The sequence below is a fragment of the Rhincodon typus genome, chromosome 26, assembly GCF_021869965.1.
Source record: "Rhincodon typus isolate 14 chromosome 26, sRhiTyp1.1, whole genome shotgun sequence".
In the NCBI taxonomy this organism is placed as follows: Eukaryota; Metazoa; Chordata; class Chondrichthyes; order Orectolobiformes; family Rhincodontidae; genus Rhincodon; species Rhincodon typus.
Genome location: NC_063357.1, coordinates 32329163 through 32349620, shown reverse-complemented (window position 1 = coordinate 32349620; position 20458 = coordinate 32329163). Strand labels below are relative to the sequence as shown.

The window sequence follows — 20458 nt, the reverse complement described above, 5'->3', positions numbered from 1 at the left end:
CATTTAGAACAAAAGGAAGGAAAACTGAATTGAGAAAACCTGAAAATACCTAAAATTGGCTCAGATTCAGTTAGAAATTAAAAGAAGACTTGTGAGAGAAGAGAATAAAGTAAAAGGGAAATGGAAATTGGACAGATTCGACTTGACTAAAAATCTATGCTTAGTGCCTAAAATGTACAGAGGGTGCGGTTGGAAGCTATTTCACCTCATTTGAAAAAGTAGGTGGCAGACATAATGGCCAAAAGACTTTTGGATTTTATCATAGAGTGCTTTGACAAACACAGCAATGAATGTGCATGTCAGTTTGTCAGAAGAACAATATGCAAACTATGAAACTGCCAAACAAAACACCTAATGCTTATAAGCATGTCCCTGAAAGATATTAATTAAAATTTAGAGTTACAAGGTAGGAAACCTAAATTCAATAATAGTATTCTAGTAAATCTTAAATTTTTTTAGATGAACATCAAGTATCAAACTTATGAGATGCTGTAGGTCAGGTAGTTATCCCCTTTCACACAATTACATGTGGAGAAATGGTCAAATGGGAATTCACAAGGAAACTTGAGAAACAGAACATCTGCAAATGGAAGTGGTATTAGCTTAACAGAACAAATAGAATGACACCAAAGTAATAATGGGGGAAGGCAAGAACTCAAATATGATGTAAAGAAAATAACTTGCTTGCATTATAATAGGACTGGACATAGTAAAGCTAATTAGTGGAGAGTAAATAGGAGACAAATTGCAGTAGAGAAATCCCTAGGGAATCTTCAGCAAAGGTTGCATCAGGAAGTTTGGTGTCACAATCAATCTTGCAATCAGTTTATGATCTTCTAATTATGTTAAAGACAAGCTTTTTCTATGTGAGAAATATCACTGAACTTTGCCCCTACCCGAGTTAATTTGCTGTTGAAACCCTGATCCCTATCATTGCTAATTCTTGATTTAGTGAATCCAATGTTCTCCTGGCTCATTACCAACATTCCATCCTCCACGAATTCAAAGCTCTGCTGCCTACGTTTAATTTGCATAAAGCCCTTTTCACCTGTCACCATGGTTATTGATCTATTGTTTGATTCCTATAACTAAACAAAGAACTGCAGACGCTGGAAACCCAAAACAAAAACAGAATTTGCTGGGAGGAACTCAGCAGCTTTGGCAGCATCTGTGAGAGAAAGTAGAGTTAATATTTTGAGTCCAGTTACCCTACTTCAGGACTGTTTTAAAGGATGACAAGGTTAATTCTTCCAACCCCTCAATCCTCCAGAGATCTGCGTTCATCTAATTCCGGCCTCTTGCGCATTCCCAATCATAGTTTCTTCACCAGGCCTGCAATGTCCTCTGTTACCTATGCTGCAACCTCTGAAATTCCCTCCTTACATCTGGACTTAACACTTCCTTCCTTTCAGACACTTCCCCACCGCCCCCCCCACTTTCTTGAAGATTTTAGTCATCTGATCTAATATCTCCAATATACTTCATAATCATTCTCATTCTCTTGCTTGTTCACATCTAATATCTGTTAGGTTGTTATTTCCTTTTCCTCTACTTACTTTCAATCTCCATCACAGCATATTTTTCTATATTGAACTGTTCCACTCAGACTCTGCCTCTTTCTATAAACTACAAATTGGTATCCTGCCATGACTCACTCAATCCCACCCCTGGGCTGGAAGATTTGGAGACTAATATCATTGAAAAGGAGTTTGGGATGTTTGTGAAGAAGACAATAACTGCTTTTTCTCAGCTCTGCCTAACAATCTGTCTCCCTCGAGCTTTCCTGTTGCTTCAAGTGTTGCTTGACTCCTGATCATTCTGCCATTTTGATTTGAACGTGAGTCTCAGGTCAAAATTCATTTCCTTTCTGAGGAGCTTTTTTAGATTTTCTCTGGGGGTACTTCTTGGATTTTTGGTGGCCACTTTTTGGTTTTCAGTGGCTACTTAATCATTCTCTCTAACTCACTAATTAGGTGATATAACCATGTATTAATAATATCTTCGGTATTTGTCATATAGCTATTTGGACCATTACAGAAACAGTAGTAGCAAAATTTATTACTGTACTTCATTATAATCAATCCTCTGTTAATTTTATAACCACAACATACACGGGAAACATTAATGTCCTGGACAACACCATTATTCAAATTAGAACAAAAAAAGACAATATGAGTTAACAAAAGTTCTTTTCAAAATAAATGACATGCATTTCTACTCTACGCACAAAATGCCATCACCCTAAACACATCTTCTGCAGAATGCTGAAGTCGCAGCTATTGTATTTTTATCATATGTGCACAAATCTGCAACATTTTAACAAGGTAACTACTACCATTGTATTGCAACTCAGATCTTAGTTTCAGATTTAATTTCAATAATTGAGTGTTTTCCTACTTCAGTTTAAAGCAATATTTGAAAATAATTAAGTGAACATAAAGTAATTATGGAGAAAGACTGTGAAAGGAATGGAATATTGAATAGTTTGTGATTCTGATATTCCCTGACCAGCATTGGCTCAAGTTCCCTGAATCTGGCTAGTAAACCTTGCTACTTACATACTTCCCAAATATAGGACCCTCATCAAGTACTTAGCGATTGCTCATTAAATATTTCATATAGATATATGTCTGGAATTGTGCCTTTCATTCTTGTTCTTCATCTAGCAAGATACTTCCTAGATTCTCCCTGCAATAAAGACTATTCTGCTTTGCAAAACTTCTGCCTCATACTTCAAATTCTCTACACATTATGTCAATGGATATTACTTAGTTACAACGTCACCAGTTTAGTATGAGGGAAAGCTTCTCAGATACAAACTTAAATTCGTGGCAACTGGATATTAAAGTGGAGAGTGACAAGTCATATTTGTATACATCTGTTTAACATCAGGAAAGTGATGTAACACTGCTTGAAGTTTTTTTTTTACTTGATCACAGATTAAAATTTATATATGTTCTCCATTTAACAAGAAAATTGTTCTTATTGATCTTATTAACAACCCATGCTTACTAGTACAGTAATAGTTTGATGTTATTACGAAATAGGAAGATTTACCTCCATATTTAGCAGCTTTAGCTGATGCATATCCACCTGCAATGACAAAGAATTAACAAGTTATACAAAACAGAGGCCATGGAATGGGTAACATTATACAGAAAACAGCCTTGCTTCATTCCAGCCACTCCCTAAATAATTCAATAAAATGTAAGTTGTTCAAATCTCACTTAGTAATTTTTAAGATCGCATGAAAAATTGAGAACCATTAATTCCTACCTCTTACATAGAGTTTGTGTAATATGGCATTACCTCAGGTCATACACAATAGCAAAAATAGCAAGGGGAAATGTCTCACAAAATAGATCCTGATGACTACTTTGAACATAGTTAAGCTTACAGAACAGATCTGCTACCAAAAGGTTTCCCCAGTGATACTCTCGCAATATTTTCTCAGCAAGCACGGATTACTTGCGTAGCAGAAACATATATACTAACATATGAATGAAGAAGTTCAAGCCATTCAAACCATTCAGACTGTTCTGCCATTCAGTAATATCACAGCTGATTGAATGGTGACCCCACGTCTATTTTTCTACCTATCACCAATAAGTACCTTGTTAGTCAAGAATTTCACAAGTGTTGCCTTAAAAAAAAAATTGATGACGCTTCCTTCACTATTTTATAGGGAACAGAGTTCCACAAACTCTCAACATAGGAACAGGAGTAGGCCATTCAGCTTCTCGAGCTGTACCATGAATCAGTTAGACCACAGTTGATCTGTGGCCTAACTCGTTATGCCTGCCTTTGGCCCATATCCTTTAATACATTTGCTTAACAAGAATTTATCAATTTCAGATTTAAAATTAATAACTTATCAAGTATCCACTGCCATTTGCAGAATCACTCATCCTTTGTGTACAGAAGTGCTTCCTTACATCTCCTGAACGGCCTGGCCCCAATTCTCAGACTAAGTCCCCTACTTATAGAATCACCAACCAGTTGAAATAGTTTATCTTTATCTACCCTGTCTTTTCCTGTTAATATCTTGAAGACTTCAATCAGATCACCTTCTAAATTCTAGAAAAAACAGGCATAATTTGCATTATCTCTCCTCATAGCATAACCCCTTAAGTCCAAATATCATTCTTGAAAATCTATGTTGTACTCTCTCCAAAGCCAGTATATCCTTCCTATAGTGTGGTGCCCACACCTGCTCGCAGTACTCCAAGTTGGATCTAACTAGGGTTCTGTATAACTGTAGGATAACTTCTGCATCCTTGTACTCCAGTCCTCTAGATATAAATGTCAGCATTCTATCTGCTTTCTTGACTATTTTCTGCACCAGCTCATGACATTTTAAAGAGCTAAGCACCTGAACCCTCGAGTCTCTTTAGGAATCCACTGTATTTAACTTCATACAATCTAGAAAGTACTCTGATCTATCCTTTTTCAGTTCAAAATGGATAATTTCATATTTGCTTACATTGAACTCCACCTGCCACAGTTTTGTCTGTTTACTTAGTCTATCACTGTCCCTTTGTAACTTTATGTTATCATTTCCACTGTCTACAATATTGCCTAAATTTATGTCATCAGCAAATTTGGATATATGACTTTCTGTATCATTATTTAAGTCGTTAATAAATAATGTGAATAACTGAGGCCCCAACACAGATCCTTGTGGAACATCACTGGTCACATCCTGTCAATTTGAGTACCTACCTGTTATACTTACTTTCTGTCACCTGCTATTCAACCAATTTCCCAACTATGTCGGTTATTTGTCCTCAATTCTGCAGACATCAATCTTAGTTTACAGTCTCTTATGTAGGACTTTATGCAATGCCTTCTAGAAGTCCATATAAATAACATCCACAGACATTCCCCTGTCCATAACCTTAGTCACCTCATTAAAAAATTCAATGGGGTTCATCAGGCATGACCTACCGGTCATGAAATCCATGCTTGATTTTGCACTCCAACAATTTTCCCACCACAGATGTTACGCCAACTGGTCTGTAATTCTTTGATTTTCCTCTCTGGGAGCAAACATTTCTGTTCATATTCATCTTAAATCAGAGACTGCTTAGTTTTAAACTGTGTCCCCTAGCTCTGGTCTCTCCAACAAAGGGAAGAATACTTTCGGCATCTAGTCTGTGAAGATCTCTCAGGATCTGATACGTTTCAATAAGATTGCCTCTCATTTTTGTAAACTCCAAAGGAACCTTTCCTCATTGTATAACTTCACATCAGGAATCAGTCGAGTGAACTTGTTCTGAACTGCTTCGAATGCAACTCCACCCTTTAAATCCTGAAGGTACCTGTAATCATTGCTTGTGAAATGCATGCAGTATCCAACCACGTGGGATACAAATCCTGGTCGCAAGCAATCTTGACCATGTCATTGGTTGATATAAATTGATCATAGTTATCTCTGTGAAGCACAAGTAATCAAGTCAGAACTTAAACGTTGTACCTGTGTCCCATAATTCACAAAGACAAACCAAGATCTTATAGCTTGCACGAGGGAACAGAGCTGACTTTCTCTCACCTTGAATTTCAAGGATTCGCCAACATGCTGTTATATGCAATGCTGCCCTTCTTGGGTGATTCGAGTGGTGGGGGAGACATGTTGTCAGTGCTCAGACAGCACTTACAATCTCCTACTACATTTATACAACAAGCTTCATTTATCAGAATAAGGTCCATATGTCAAATGGTCCATGCACAGGCCTTCCAGGGTCCTCCCTGTTGAAGTTCTCCACTGTGTGTAGGACTATGCTATTTCTAAGTCATGCAGCTGTTGACTGTTCACTTTACCCAGAACCTGTTCTATTTCTGATGTTCCCCCCAAGTTCACTTGGAACAAAGAACTAGCCACACCAGGGTTTATCGTCACAGTGCCATGGTGCAATGAAGATGTGGATAGATTGTGCAGAAATGGATTCACCAGCACACTCAGAACCAGAAATAAACTCACAATAACCAGCCAAACAGCCACTTCATGAAGAAGCTGCATCTGAAGGTCACAAAAGAGGGACAAGAGTCCAAGAGTCTATTATTCTTAATGCTATTTACTTCAGATGAGTGTGGCATAAGATTGCTGCAGGCTAAGGATGTTACAAGACACCAACACAGAACTACACAAACCGTTGCAGCAGGACCTGTGACCTGAAGGGATGGGTGGTGACTCCGGACAAAATTTTTATTTAACTGTTTCCAAGGATCAACTGGCATGTGTGTGGGATCTCACAATGCTCGATTCACAAATGCATCAAGGAAGATTGCACTGCTGCATCTTGTTTCCCTATGGCAAGGTCAGTGCTGCTGTCTGGGTAGTAGGCTTTGCCGTCATCCCTGGCTTTCCCCAGGTGCAGGGCACTATAGACTGTACACGTTGTGTTGAAAATGCCACTATAAGATGGCAGCAGGCTAAGTTGCTTCATTCAGAGCTCCACTCTGCTTGCCAGTTCCCTTTCCTTTTCCTTTCTTTTTTTCTTCTTCTTTCTGCAGTAATTCTGTCCCCTTTCAACTACCTACCTAAGGAGTCGGGAAGGAGTCAGGTCATGACCGGGAAACACTTAGCGGCAGCTGAGCACATGGGCTGTGTCTTGCAGCAACAGCGGATCAAGAGTGGGCTGGAGCGACAGTGGCAGATCAAGAGTGCTCCGGTTCGGCGGTGAGAACAGACCAGTGAGGCAGCAGTGGTGACAGCAGGCCGGTGAGGCAGCAGCAGTCGGTGGCGACAGCGGGCCAGTAAGGCGGCGACTGCAGCGAGAATGGGCCTTTTGCAATGACAGCGGCCTCCTGGGTATTCTAGCGATTGGAGCGGTGCCTGCACCATTATGGAGATCAGACTTGAGACTCTGAGATCTGGACTTTCTCTTTCTTGCTTACCTTTTGACTCTGTCAAAGTCTTTTAATTCTGGTTTTTGTAACCAATACACTAGTGAACGGCGACTTTGAGCACTTTTCGCTGTATTTATGTATTCCCATACTTAGTACATGTGACAAATAAATAAAGCTAAATAAATAAATCTAAATCATAAATTGGCTGACTTTGACAACAGAAAAACATTCCATTCCATTCCGTTAATGTGTAAGTCATCTATGACCATTGGTATCACATCTTAGCAGTTCACAAGATACCCTGGGAACCGCCATATTGTCAATATCAACGTAAACTCCCATGTTCTTTCTTTGTTTCAAAGGATGGATGCCTTACAAGCATAGTTACTGAAAGACAAAGGCTATCTGCTGAAATCATGGTTGATGATTCCATCATGTCCGTAACTGAGTCCATGTGTTAATACAGCATGGCTACTTTTGGGTTATTCTGGAACAGATAATAGGTCTGTTTTACAGGAGATTATAATTCTTGGACTGGTCAGAGTGGGGACGGATGGAGGGAGACCTTGTAGTACGGTCCAGATGGAGTCTGTTACATAACCCACAAAACGCTTTGCAATTCCAGTTTGGACAAATGGAGCAGCTAAAGCTGACATATGATGGATGCTAAAGAGCTGGGAGAACAGCAGCAGTCTTTTGAGAAGGAAGAAGAGGACATTGAGCAGGAAGAACATCACCTTCTGCATGAAAGAATACTATAACATCCAGTGTAACAAGGCAGACAGAACTTAATGGACCTCCACCATTGCTAAGCAAATGATGGCATGAGCAGGGTATTATAGAGACATGGTAATAACTAATGAGGTGAGCTGAGGAGAATTATGTGAGAAGACTTACTAGGGCTTATGAAGAAAAATCTTTCATGAAACTCACTATAATTTACACATCCAATATGTGTTAAAATTCAGCCCAGAATAAAACTATGGTGTTGGATAACCAGGGATTGTAATGTGAAACTCCGTGTATACACATTTATAAAATTTTGGCTCCATTAGTATTCTTCATCAATTAGTTGTTTGGATATAATATTGTAACAGTGCATGGGTGCTTAAAGGTGAAGGTAGGGAACTAAAAAGAAAAATCTTTTCAAATAGGAGACTATAATTTGAGTAATCATTGTAGAAAATGCCAGAAAGCAAGTGCAAATTGTCAAGGTATGATGGACTCGAATGCTCTCAGAGTCTAAACCATATAATTAGTGAAAAATCTTATTTCCTGTATGAAGTAAAGTATTTTGTGCGATGGATACTTGTTAGTTGAATAATGACAATGGTTTTAACTTCTACTGCAGTTCTCAGATGAAACTTAGTAGAAAGACAATGTATTAAATGCAGAAAAAAGGTAAGGTTGCTATAGTCATACCAATCCATAGAGCTGCTCTCTCACCTGAAGGTCACCATGCCTCAGGCAAGGGGAGAGGTTGAGAAGGAGAGTGCTCCTTCTCCTTCTGGTGCAGGAATTGAACCCATGCTCTGCTCACCACCTCACCCTGCATCACAAACCTGCTGCCTAGCCATGGAACTAAGGAGATTGGTTAATTGGTCTGATTTCTCCTGTATATCCCAAAATGGACAACTAGTATATTCATTTCCAAGTATTGCCATTTTTTATTCCACATCTTTTTCCCTCTGGGTACTAAAATTAGGTCACCTACCCATTAATTATTCACATGAGGTGCTGCTTAATTGCTTTACTGCCAGGTTTTACAAATCCTGGGAAATTGTGCTCAATACATTACAATCAAATCATTGAAAAATAAATTTAGTACTCTGGGTTACTCTGCATCAATACCAACATCTATTAAAACTGGAAGTTGGTATGTTGGAGGCTGGAGCTTCCAACTTTTCATGATTTAACTGACCAACCTTTTCATTCTTTGAAGTTTATGGTTCAATCTTGGTCTCCCAGTAGAGCTAGAAAATCATGATCAGTCATTTCAAGAGAAAACACTTTTCCCAGATTACTTAAATTAACCCACGTATACTTTCCTGATCTTACAGGTGATCCAAAATATTTCACAACCAATTCATTACTCTTGAATTGCAACTACTGTGTGATGTAGTCAAATAGAAAGTCAATTTCCACACGAAATGCCACAAACATGGACAGAGACAGAAAACAAGTTCAGTAATTTTTCTTTTGGGGCCTTACTGAAGGAGGAAAACATCCTTTTCTCAAATTGTGCTCTTGCATAATATGTATCATTTTGAATAACTTGATCAGGACAGTTCACGAATCTCAAAGTTGGCCTTTTCAACAATAAAGCTATACATTAAAATCCCAACCGGCAACGTGCTAAAATACAGAAGGGCTTCAACACCTAGTGGGTGATTTTTTAAAGTGCTGCTAACCTGCATTTCATCTAAAAACAAATTGCCAACAGAATAATATTTTGGAGCAACAAAATGATGCTCAAAACTTGCCTGACCTAATTTTGATCTCATCCAAGATAGTGCGGCCAAAGTTCTCTTCTGGTTAAAGAGCTATAGATCAATGAACCCTTGTGCTCCATTGAATCTAGCGTTCCCCAAACCTTTATTCATTCACAGGATTTGGGAATTGCTAGCTGGATCAGCATTGGTTTCCCGTTCATAATACCTCTTAAGAAGGTTGTAATGAACTATTTCATTGAATTTCTGTAATCCATGTGGTGTGGGTACACCCTCAGGTGGAATTAGGAAATGCCAAGACTTTGACCCAGGAACAGAGAAGAAATTGTATTGTAATTCCAAGTCAGGTGGTAATGTGCCCATGTACCCCTTGTTCTTGTAGATGGTAGAGATCAAGGGTTTGGAAGATGCTATTGAAAGAGCCATGGTGAGTTCCTGCAGTGCATCTTGCAGATGGTATACACTGCTATCGCTGTGTGCCAGTCTGGAAGGAGTGACTATTGAAGGTGGAGAGTGGAATGCCAATAAATTGGGTTGCTTTGTCTCAGATGGTTTGAGTTTCTTCAGAGTAGTTTGAGCTACAATCATCTAGGCAAGTGGTAAGTATTTCATTCCTAACTTGTACCTTGTAAATGGTTGATAGACTTTGGGAAGTCAGGAACTGAATTAATCACAGCAGAATTCCGAGCTCTGATCTCCTTTCATAGCCATGGAGTTTACATGCTTGGTCGAATTAATATTTCTGTTCAATGGGAACCCTCAGGATGTTGTTAGTGGGAGATTCAGCGATGTTCCACAAGGATCAGTGCTGTGTCCACTTTTGTTAGTCATTTATATAACAATTTGGATGAGAATTTAGGAGGAATGGTTCGTAAGTTTGCAGATGACACCAAAATTGGTGGTATAATCGACAATGAAAAAGGTTATCTAAGATTACAAAGGGATCCTGATCAATGGGCTGAGGAATGGCAGACGGCATTTAATTTGGATAAGTGTGAGGTATTGTAGCTTGGTAAGACAAACAAGGGCAGGACTTATAAAGTTAATGGTAGGACCCTCAGTAGTGTGGTTGAACAGAGAGACTGAGAGGTTCAGAAACATAGTTCTTTGAAAGTTGCAACAGAGGTAGTCAGAGTGGTTAAGAAGGTGTTTCTCACGCTTGCCTTCATTGCTCTGACCATTAAGTTTAGGAGTTGGGACATCATATCGAGGTTGTACAGGACATCTGTGAGGCCACTTTTGGAGCACCATGTACAGTTCTGGTCGCCCTCCTAATAGGAAGGATATTATTAAATCGGAATGATTCAGTAAAGACTTACCGTAATGTTGCTAGGAATGGAGGGTTTGAGTTATAAGGAGAGGCTGGATAGGCTGGGATTTTTTTTCACTGGAACGTAGGTGGTTGAGTGGTGGCCTTATAGAGGTTTATAAGATCATGAGCGGCATAGATAAGGTGAATAGCGAAAGTCTTTTCCCTGGGACGGGGGAGTTCAAAACTAGGGGGCATATTTATAAGGTGAGAAGGGAAAGATTTAAAAGGGACCTAAGGGGCAACTTTTTCACACAGGGTGGTTCATATGTGGAATGAAATGCCAGAGGAAGTGGTAGTTGAGAATACAGTTACATGTAGGTATATAGGTAGTCATGATAGGTACATGAGTAGGAAAGGTTGAGAGGGAAATGGGCCAAATGCAGGAAAGTGGACTAGTTTAGTTTGGGAAACTTGGTCGGCATGAACGAGTTGGACCAAAGGGATTGTTTCCATGTTGCGTAACTCCATGACTGTGTGACTCTAATAACATTGAATACCAAGAAGTGACAGTTAAATTGTCTCTCGTTGGGCACGGTCATTGTCTGACACTTTTGTGGCACAATGACACTTACTACATATTAATGAAAGCCAAGTCTTGCTGTGTATGGGGATGGTCTGCCTCAGTAGTCAAGGAGACATGAACAGTGTTGACTATTGTTTGCTGATGCTTGCATTTCTCACTTTCAACATTATGGTGGAGGAATCGGGTGGAATTCTGATTCATCAGCTGAGGCAGGGTGCTGCATGTAAATCAGTATGAGATTTCCTTGTCATGTTTGATTTCATGCCGTGATACTTCATGGAGTATGGAGTGAATCTTGAGGACTCCTAGGGCAATTCATTCCTGAATGTACCACTGTGACACCACCTCTGATGAGAGTGTAGTGCAAATGTTGCAAGTTATCTGGATCAAACTCAAACAGGGGTGTGGAGTGATGAGGCATATACAGACAAGGAAATATACATTGTCTTTGGGTCCAAAGACAATGGGTTAGATTTTAATACTCAAGACTGATGGTTTTGGGTTGGGCTAGAGTTTAAATTTTAAATATCTCTGATTCAAACTCATCCTGCCTCAAATCAATTCAGTTCTGGGTTTGATGGAAATGGACAAGAAGTAGATAGTTAACTTGCTTTCAGTGAGCTACTTGCCAATTTAAATATTTTAGCATGACTATCAGTTCCCAATTTAACCAGGCTTACATATGGCCAGCCAACTTTACAAAACATTAAAAAAACTTACGAATGGAAGGGAGGTAACAACAATTTTGTAGTGAAGGACCTTTAGTTGTGAATCAAGAAGATAAGAATTGCTTCCCCCTCGCCCCTTAAGCTCCTTCACACAAGCCTTTCCCCATACAGAGACTACCATTAAGGTTAAGGATTGGATATTCTCCAATATTGAATACCTACCCTCCCCCATCACCTCCTAGCATTATCAGGAATTTCTCACATCACCACCACGAAGTTGGAGACACTCTGGGTTATTGATTGGAACAACACAGTCCTGCAACTGGCTCCAGAACCCTCATCTGATTGGAAGCAAAAGGAGGGAGCCGGTCAATAACAACACTTGCAAGGAAAGTTCCCATTCAAAACTCAAGCCGAGCTTATATAGCCTACATCTGATAATATCCAGGCTGGTGGCTTTGTTCTACTGAATACTTAGAGAATATTTACTCATCTAATACTTGATATCAGATAAGGAGATAATTAATCAGAGGCAGTAGAGGTTGACAGAATTGGTGATGTTTGGTTGAGCTGAATTTCTTGTTCATGTATGACATGTGGACATCTTAGGCAAAGCCATCCATATCTAATGAATTAATATATTTTTTAAAAAGTCAGTGTATCTGTGGCCCTTGATGCTGTTTTCAGGTGATTTTATAGAGGAACAAACTACTGATGAGAAATAGAAGTGGTCCAAGAAATCACACTTTGATTTTATATCATGGTAAGGCTCAAAGAACTTAAACTGAATTTGCACCACACCTGAGTTTTGATTAAAGTGAAAGATGACACTTATACTATATAAGGTGAACAAATTAGATTGGAAAACTAACAATTAAACTTTCAGTTTTCATTTAATTCATTTAAAATAATCTAAATATTGTTCTTAAGAGATCAAATTACCTGGAACCCCTCCTGGAACTCCTCCTGGTACAGCTCCTGCAAAGCCACCAGCTACACGCCATGGCAGAGCTCCTGCTCCACGCCATGGAAAGCCTCCTAGATAGCCAGGACAGAAAGGCTGCAGTCATCAATATTAGACAGAAGATCATACTCTTGATACCAAACAAACTGTGGAATTACAAAGACTACCCATCATGATACTTGTATTCCTACTTTCATTTGCTGCAGGATCTAACAGTGGAGCTTCCTGGAATGAATTAATAGAAATGATCTTTGATGGGCAGAAAGTTTATTCATTATTTGGATAGCTTTCCCCAGATATTTGTGTACTTACCTCTTGACCGTAATCCTGAACATTTCACCAGTACTTAAAAACTTACCAGCATTCTTCCTACATCAGATTCCTCCCTTCAATCAACTTCTTTGGTACTCATGGTACCCAAGCTGTGAATGTAACAGCTCTCTTTTGTATCCTGTTCAATCCCACTAACCAGGTCCTGACCTACTGCATTCTGTTCCTCAGGACCTCATTACAAAACACATGAGTATTTTAAGAAAAAATGTTCATAAAAGGTTCATTATGACTTCAGATTTCCAGCATCTGCAGCAATTTGCTTTTATTTATCATGACTTCCGTGTGCTCTTACTTTATACTTCTTTGTATAAACACTAGCTCCTGTATGCCTTTTTAACTACTTTTTCAATCTACTCTGCCCTCTACCACAATTTGTGCTCTTTTACACCAGTTTACTGATTCTGCATTTTTTGAACTTTATATTGCCCATCATCATCCTTCCTACCAAAATGCATCACACCACACTTCTCTGCACATTTCATCTACCATGAGCACATTCAGTCCATCAGTCCATGCATGGCCTCTTGAAGCCTATCACAATCCTGCTCATAGTTCAAAAAACTTCCAAGTTTTGACACCTGAACATGTTGGAATTGTGTACTACATACACATCTATAGATCTCTAATAAATGTCAAGAAAAGCAATGACCTGGGGGAACTTCACCGTATACATTTCTCCAGTTTAAAGAAAAATCTGCCACTCAATCATTTTTTGCATTGATGGTACCACTGTCTCTTATTACAAACCTTCAGATTTTCTGGCAAATCCATTTAGGCATTTTATCAAATACTTTCTCAAAGTCCATGAAACGTCAACTTCATTAGCCTTCACAACCATCCCTTACATCTTTAAAACAAAACTCAAGCTAGTTCAACACTATTTGGCTTTAACAAATCACTACTTCTTTTCTTTAATTAATCTGCATTTGTCCCAGCATCCATTGCCCTGGATTATTGTTTTGAAAAAGCTTTCTCACTACAGGACTGGACCGTAGTTGCATGGCTTTTGTAAATACATTTTTAAAATAATATTGTGGTAATTACAAATCCTCATCTACTGGCACCACCTTCATGTCCAATAAGATTTGGCAGATGACAGCCAGTGTCTCTGCAATTTCCACAACTTTACTCACTCACTTAAACAATCAGTATCTTTTATTACCTTCTGTGTTCTTTCCACAGCTTACTTTCCTGCCTACCTTGTGACATCAACAAATTTGGCAATCATAACTTCTGTCTCTTCATTTAAATCATTTGTATAGTTATAAACAGTTGAGGTCCCAGACCCAATTCCTGTGGCCTACCACTTGCTACATCTTGCCAACTTGAAAAAGGCCCATTTACACTTACTTTCTGCTTCCTGTTAGCCAGCCAATCTATTACTCTACACCAGGAAATCTCATTTTTGACGGTAATCCTCCATGTGGTACCTTATCAAATGCCTCCTAGAAATCTAAGTACAGTACATCTCCCAATTCCCCATTATCCACAATACATGTTATCTTCTCAAAGATCTCCAATAGTTTGTTCAAATATGACTTCCATTCCACAACAACCATGTTGACTCTGCCTGCATACCTTGAAATTATCCAAGTGCTCTGTTATATAATAATAGTTTCTAAAATTTCCCCTATGATAGATGTTAAGCCAACAAATCTGTAGTTCCCTGCTTTCTGTCATCTTCCCTTTCATGAGTTTGCATGGTATACAGTGAGAAATTTTCTGGTGAGGTTATTCTTTATTCTGGATGTTGGCTTAACTCTCTTTCGACATGAAGCTAATTGTTTCATGCTGCTACTATGCAGTACCAACATAGGTGGTATTTGGCACTGACAGAATGCTGCTGTCAAGCCCAAAAAAGGCATTCTATTTATCACACAAATGAGTAACACTGTATATGAATGTCAATGCCAGTGTGATGCCAGCTATGAAGGACATATGATCCAAAGATTATTATCAGACAACATATCTATTCAGCTGTGAGCAGGAAGCAGGTTACCTATTGTGTGAAGAACTGCACTGAAAACCAATTTAGAACTATCATTTTGGGTTTACACTATGGCAAACCTACATATGCTTGAAAGCTATATACATTAAATAAAGAAAAACAGGGCTCTGTGAATTAACCTACTTTTCTAATAAACATATTCAGAGATATAATCACACAACTCTGGAGTAGGTGGGACTTGAACTCAGGCCTCCCAGTCCAGGAGTAGGGGCACTACCACTGCACTATAAGAGGGCCCTTAAGAGCCCTGTTCTTTGCAGACATAAAAAATGTACTGTACCTGGTTCAACTCAACAAACTAGATGACAGCCATTTGCTGGTTCTTTCTCAGGGTGATGTTATGATCAATATTAACTTGTCTGCTTTGAAATTTAAACAAACCCTGGCAATTAACAGTAAATTATTATTAACTGCTGCATTTTCCATGGCAACATGAACAGCAAACCAATCAATTAGCACACTTCTCTTACAGAGAATAAATGTCAATTTCCCCTTTATTGGTATCATTGCAAACTGTCCCAGTTATACAATATGAAAAGCTTCAACAAAATATGTCTTTTTTCAGCAATATTCAAGGCCAGTATTGCCAAATGACTATTGAGAGGTCTTTTATCGCCTCAGGATCAAAGCTTATCTCGATAAAGCTTAGCTTTTAGCAGAATTTATCCACTTTGTTTAACAGAGAAAGATTCTATTCACGTTCCAAAGGAAAAGGTTTATTCGTAAAATCATTGTGTGAGAGGAGACCTTCAAGTGGTAGCTGAACCAACCTAACATAGGATTGTAAATATAGGACGATTGTGATACCTTGGATTGGGTAATATAGGATTGGATTAACAGGGGATTGTAAATACAAATTCAGGCTGGAAAAACGACTGGTCACAAGTAAAGAAAACCTGAATTAGGTGGATAGAATGTTACAGGTGCCAGCTTGCCTGTAAAATCGTATGCTAGATTTGCGGCAGTGGGCTAGAATGTTACCTTGAGGCATAGGGGAAGGCAATATTCTAGTGGTATTATTGCTAGACTATTAATCCAAAAAGCCAGCTAATGTTCTGGGGATCCAGGTTCAAATCCCGTGATGGCAATTGGTGGGAATTTGAATTCAATAAAAAGAATCTGGAATTAAGAATCTATTGATGACTGTGAAATCCTTGTCATTCTGGTTCACTAATATCCTTCAGGGAAGGAAAACTGCCATCCTCATCTGGTCTGACCTACGTGTGAGGCAAGACCCACAACAATCGCACCCTGGGCAATGAGGGATGGACAATAAATGCTGGCCTAGCCAGCGACACCCTCATCCCATGAATGAAGGATTTAACCAAGAAGTACTCAATGCACTGCACAACCTGGCATGAATTAACTCACAATGCTATAGAGCAAGAAGGAATCCAGCTCCATTTCCCCTTAAGGCTAGGCATAAACCATTAAAATTATTATTTCCAACATGAAGCAAGTGGCATAAATATTATTGTGCTGCTCACAATATGGCTTCATGCAACCTCCAATGTCAATGAAAGCAATTAACACAGCTGCCACGGAAGTTCAGGTAACTATCATTGACCCTGACGCTAACAGTAACGGATGCCTTCAGTAGTCCTGTATCTGTTCACACACTGAGCTGCAAGAGCACTGAGGTGAAGACCTGGGCAACTGGCTGCTTTCACTCTGTAACTGCAACAATTAAACAAATGGAAACACTAAAAAAAAAAGTGTAAAAACGTACTAACAGACCGTATTACAAAACCTGCAATAATAAATTTAAACATTCAAATAATCCCAATGAATCTAAAATATTAATCATGCAAAATCAAATTACCTGGACCTAGTCCTGGTACACCACCTGGAATGCCAAATCAGGAGAATTACAATCAATACATCTCAAATAAACTCAGAAGAATTTATTATTAATGAGAGACATTACAGTATCACTAAGACTATCTGTTGCAAAACTTGAAATGCTGCTTTCATTTGCTACAAGGGCAGTTCCATAAATACACAGTACTGCTGCTCAGCAGCTTATGGATTATGGCCAAAAGTTCAGAAATATAATTTTGTGAACTTAATTAGCAGAAATTATCTTTGATAATGATGCAAAGATTTAGCCTATTTTTAGATGAGATGCAGCAATGTAAATCATGTTAGAACAAGAAACTTTGGAAACTTGCCTGGGCCAGGATCAGAGGTGGCTGATGCTCTAGTTAGTCAGTTGCCCCGCGTGACGGTGTCTCTGACTCTACCACACCTCAGGGCCATTTTTGTGAGGCAGGATGAGGGAGAAAGAGAACAATGCTATTTGCCTTCATGCAGCAGGTTTATTAAGGGCCTACTAGAGAATTTTCCAGTCAGGTCTACCCTTGTTGCCAGCGAAAACTTAAAATACCCTGAGGTGAGTTCCCAGCAGAGTATGTGTTAAAGGGAGATTAGGAGCAATGCTCCAGGCAGGCCTAGGCTATCTTCCTGCCTGCCTGGGGCAGTTACATGCCGCTATGTAGAGGGACTCCCCCTGCTGTAGTGATAGCTTAGTGAAAAAAGGTACTTTTTAATTTAAACTTTAAAATGTTGGAGAGGGTGCCTCCATTTTGAAATGCCTTCTCCATTTCTAAACTTCCATTTCAGTCTGCTGGTTCTTTCAAGTTGGAAGTCTCTGATTGCCCCTCCAGCCTCAAGACCCTATCTGCCAAGTCACCTCTGGCCACTCCAAGGAAAATCATTATGAATGACTGTTTCCAGTATAGTGAGAGCTTCTTACTCACATTTCTGCTTGACAGTGGAGTTCAGATGCTTGTAGGAAAGATCCTGCCCATTTTCAATGAAATATCAGTTTGTCATTTCATTTGCAGTTCTATGTCAACAAAATAATTGTGTCTGATTTTGTAATCCAATTTTATCCTGCTAACTAAGACACTGTTATTGAATCATTGATCAGTGTCTTGGCTAAATTAGTTGAAATAATCTTTTATGAAGAAGAAATCCTTTACTATACTTTGGATTTCAGATGTGACACAAGCATATGAATCAGTGAAACAGTGAGCAGACCATAATGAAATATTTGCAGCACAAACATTGTGGGCAGTAGGGACAATGTACAACACTATGGGGTTAAATCAGTTAACTCGAGAAAGAGGGTGACAGGATTGTTATGCAGGATTAACACATACCAGTTGATACAATGTTATTGTTTCTATTCAATTATAATTAATTCTGATTGCAGCCAGCAGGGGTCTCAATGTCATTAGTACCTTCCTCTTCTTAATACAGGCCTGTAACATTTATATGAGACATACATCCCAACTGGAGCAGGTGCTCTGTTTGTGATGCACTCCATTTACAACCATACTGTAGCTGGTTGCTATCTCATACTTGTGCTTGACTCAAATTTTCTGAATTCAGTTACGAGTTTCCAATGCAGTTACTTATTGAAAGCATTTTGAAAATCCAAATATATTACACATACTGCATTCCCTCCATCTATTATTTTTTACTTAAATAATTGAGTAAGGTTAGTCAAAAATGATCTTTATTTTTGAAATCTTCTGACTGTTCTTTACTAATTTATGTTTCCAAATGTTGTTCTATTGTACATTTCAGAAGTTTTTCATTATTTTCCCATTACTGGTGTTAATAACAGGTTCGTAATACCTTTGAAACATTATATTTTTATTTGAAAGGAGATACACTTAAGTTGTTCACTAGTTCTCTGGTACCATTTGCCTTACTAATGAATTTTCATACATATTTTTTAGGACCTCTGTTATCGCTTCCCTAATTTCTGTTTGCATGCAGGGCATACAATCTACGTTTCCAAATTTGATCAGTTTGTATTCAACCTCATGCTTTTTAAAATCATTTCTTAGAAGATAATGCACCCAAATTCATGTCTCTGGTAAATATTGAACTGAAATAATTATTCAATTTTTGTACTATTTTGCTGTTATTACCCAATTTATGTTATGCTTTCCTATTTGCCATTTGTGTTTGCAAAATGCCTTTTATTTTAAATATTCCTTAATAATTTAATTTTGTAGCTCTCCTTTGCCTTGCTAATTGTTTTGCTGACTTAGTTTATTGTTATTCTTAGTCCCTTTTGTTAGTCTCTCATTGACCATTCATGCTCCTGTTGTGTACCTTATCCTTCAGCTTCAGTTTTGTGTTTTTTTTTAATCATCCATGGTGTTTGACTTTTGGCTAATTTGTTCTGGTTAATGAGTGGATATTTCTACTGAATGCTATTGATGATTCTCATTCTCTCAAAGTATACATTTTCTAATATATTACATTGATTTTCCTGAATTATGTCTTTATGGTGGCATTAGGTCATCACATTTAAAGAAAGTAGCTCCTCTTTTTGAAGTCATACTAACTCAGGAAGGCTGATCCTGAAATGAAAATCATTCATTGTCGAACGCTATAATAGAGCCACTATTCTTGGCATACATAGGCTTGTCCCAGCCTGAGACAGACTGTTGTGCAGAACTATACTTGGGTCTGTTTTTTTTTCCTCTCAGGAGTGGGTGGTTCTTGAACCCAGGCCTCCAGGCCCAGGGGTAGGGATACTATTACAGCACCATAAGAGGGTCCCTTGGATCTGCTTTATAAAGGCCTTAGATGATGGGTTCAAGCTGGGCATTGCCTATTATCAAGGAAACTTGTACTTAATGAGATCCATGAGGAAATTAATGAGTGATTCCCCATGGACCTTAGAGAGGTTATCACAGAAGTACAACCCTGTTTGCTTTTATTTTCATATATAATAGAGAAGCGTTGAAAGGATTAGGAGGCATATTATCAGGCGATTGTACTACATCATAAATGATCATTCCATGGCCTGCCAGTCCTATAATATGGCTTGAATCCAGAGCTTTTGACTCTGAGGCATAGTCATCCCCACTTGAGCCACAAAATCTCTACAGTACAAATGTTCCACAACAGGAAATGCAGTAGCTAATTTGTGCAAGGTTCCAATGACTGCAATGTGATATTATTTGGGTATTTTTTGTGGAGATAGAGTTTAATGGAAATGTAGATGACCTCTGTACTCAGGTGATACAGACTCTATAAAGGATGGAACGGGGGTGGGAGGAAGGGTGTCTTCTGTACAATCATGCATATATTCTTTCTAAATGAATGAATAAAAAATGGTGGCAGCAGTGAGGCATAACCTAGAGTATTTGGTGGAACATTTTTCTTTAAAGAGCCACAAAACAAGAATGAAAAAAAAGTGCAAGAATCCCAACAGACTTCCCAAATACTTCTAAGTTGAAGACATCAAAGAAATGGGGAAAGTGAAGTAAATTTTAATGTGAGCTTTACAAGGTGTAGAGCTGGATGAACACAGCAGGCCAAGC

At 38.7% G+C, this 20458-nt stretch overlaps 1 protein-coding gene across 10 annotated transcripts in view; it reads right to left on the bottom strand.

Annotated features, from left to right (window-relative positions):
- The window catches only part of LOC109916239 (elastin), a 225182-nt gene that overhangs the window by 91251 nt on the left and 113473 nt on the right, over positions 1-20458 (bottom strand). For all 10 annotated transcript variants that reach the window (XM_048612512.1, XM_048612514.1, XM_048612505.1 and 7 more), the window contains 3 exons: positions 16930-16953; positions 12745-12840; positions 3058-3093 (listed from right to left, as the gene is read on the bottom strand). In XM_048612512.1, the coding sequence (XP_048468469.1) occupies positions 3058-3093; positions 12745-12840; positions 16930-16953 (156 nt within the window). The remainder of the gene's footprint in view (positions 1-3057; positions 3094-12744; positions 12841-16929; positions 16954-20458) is intronic.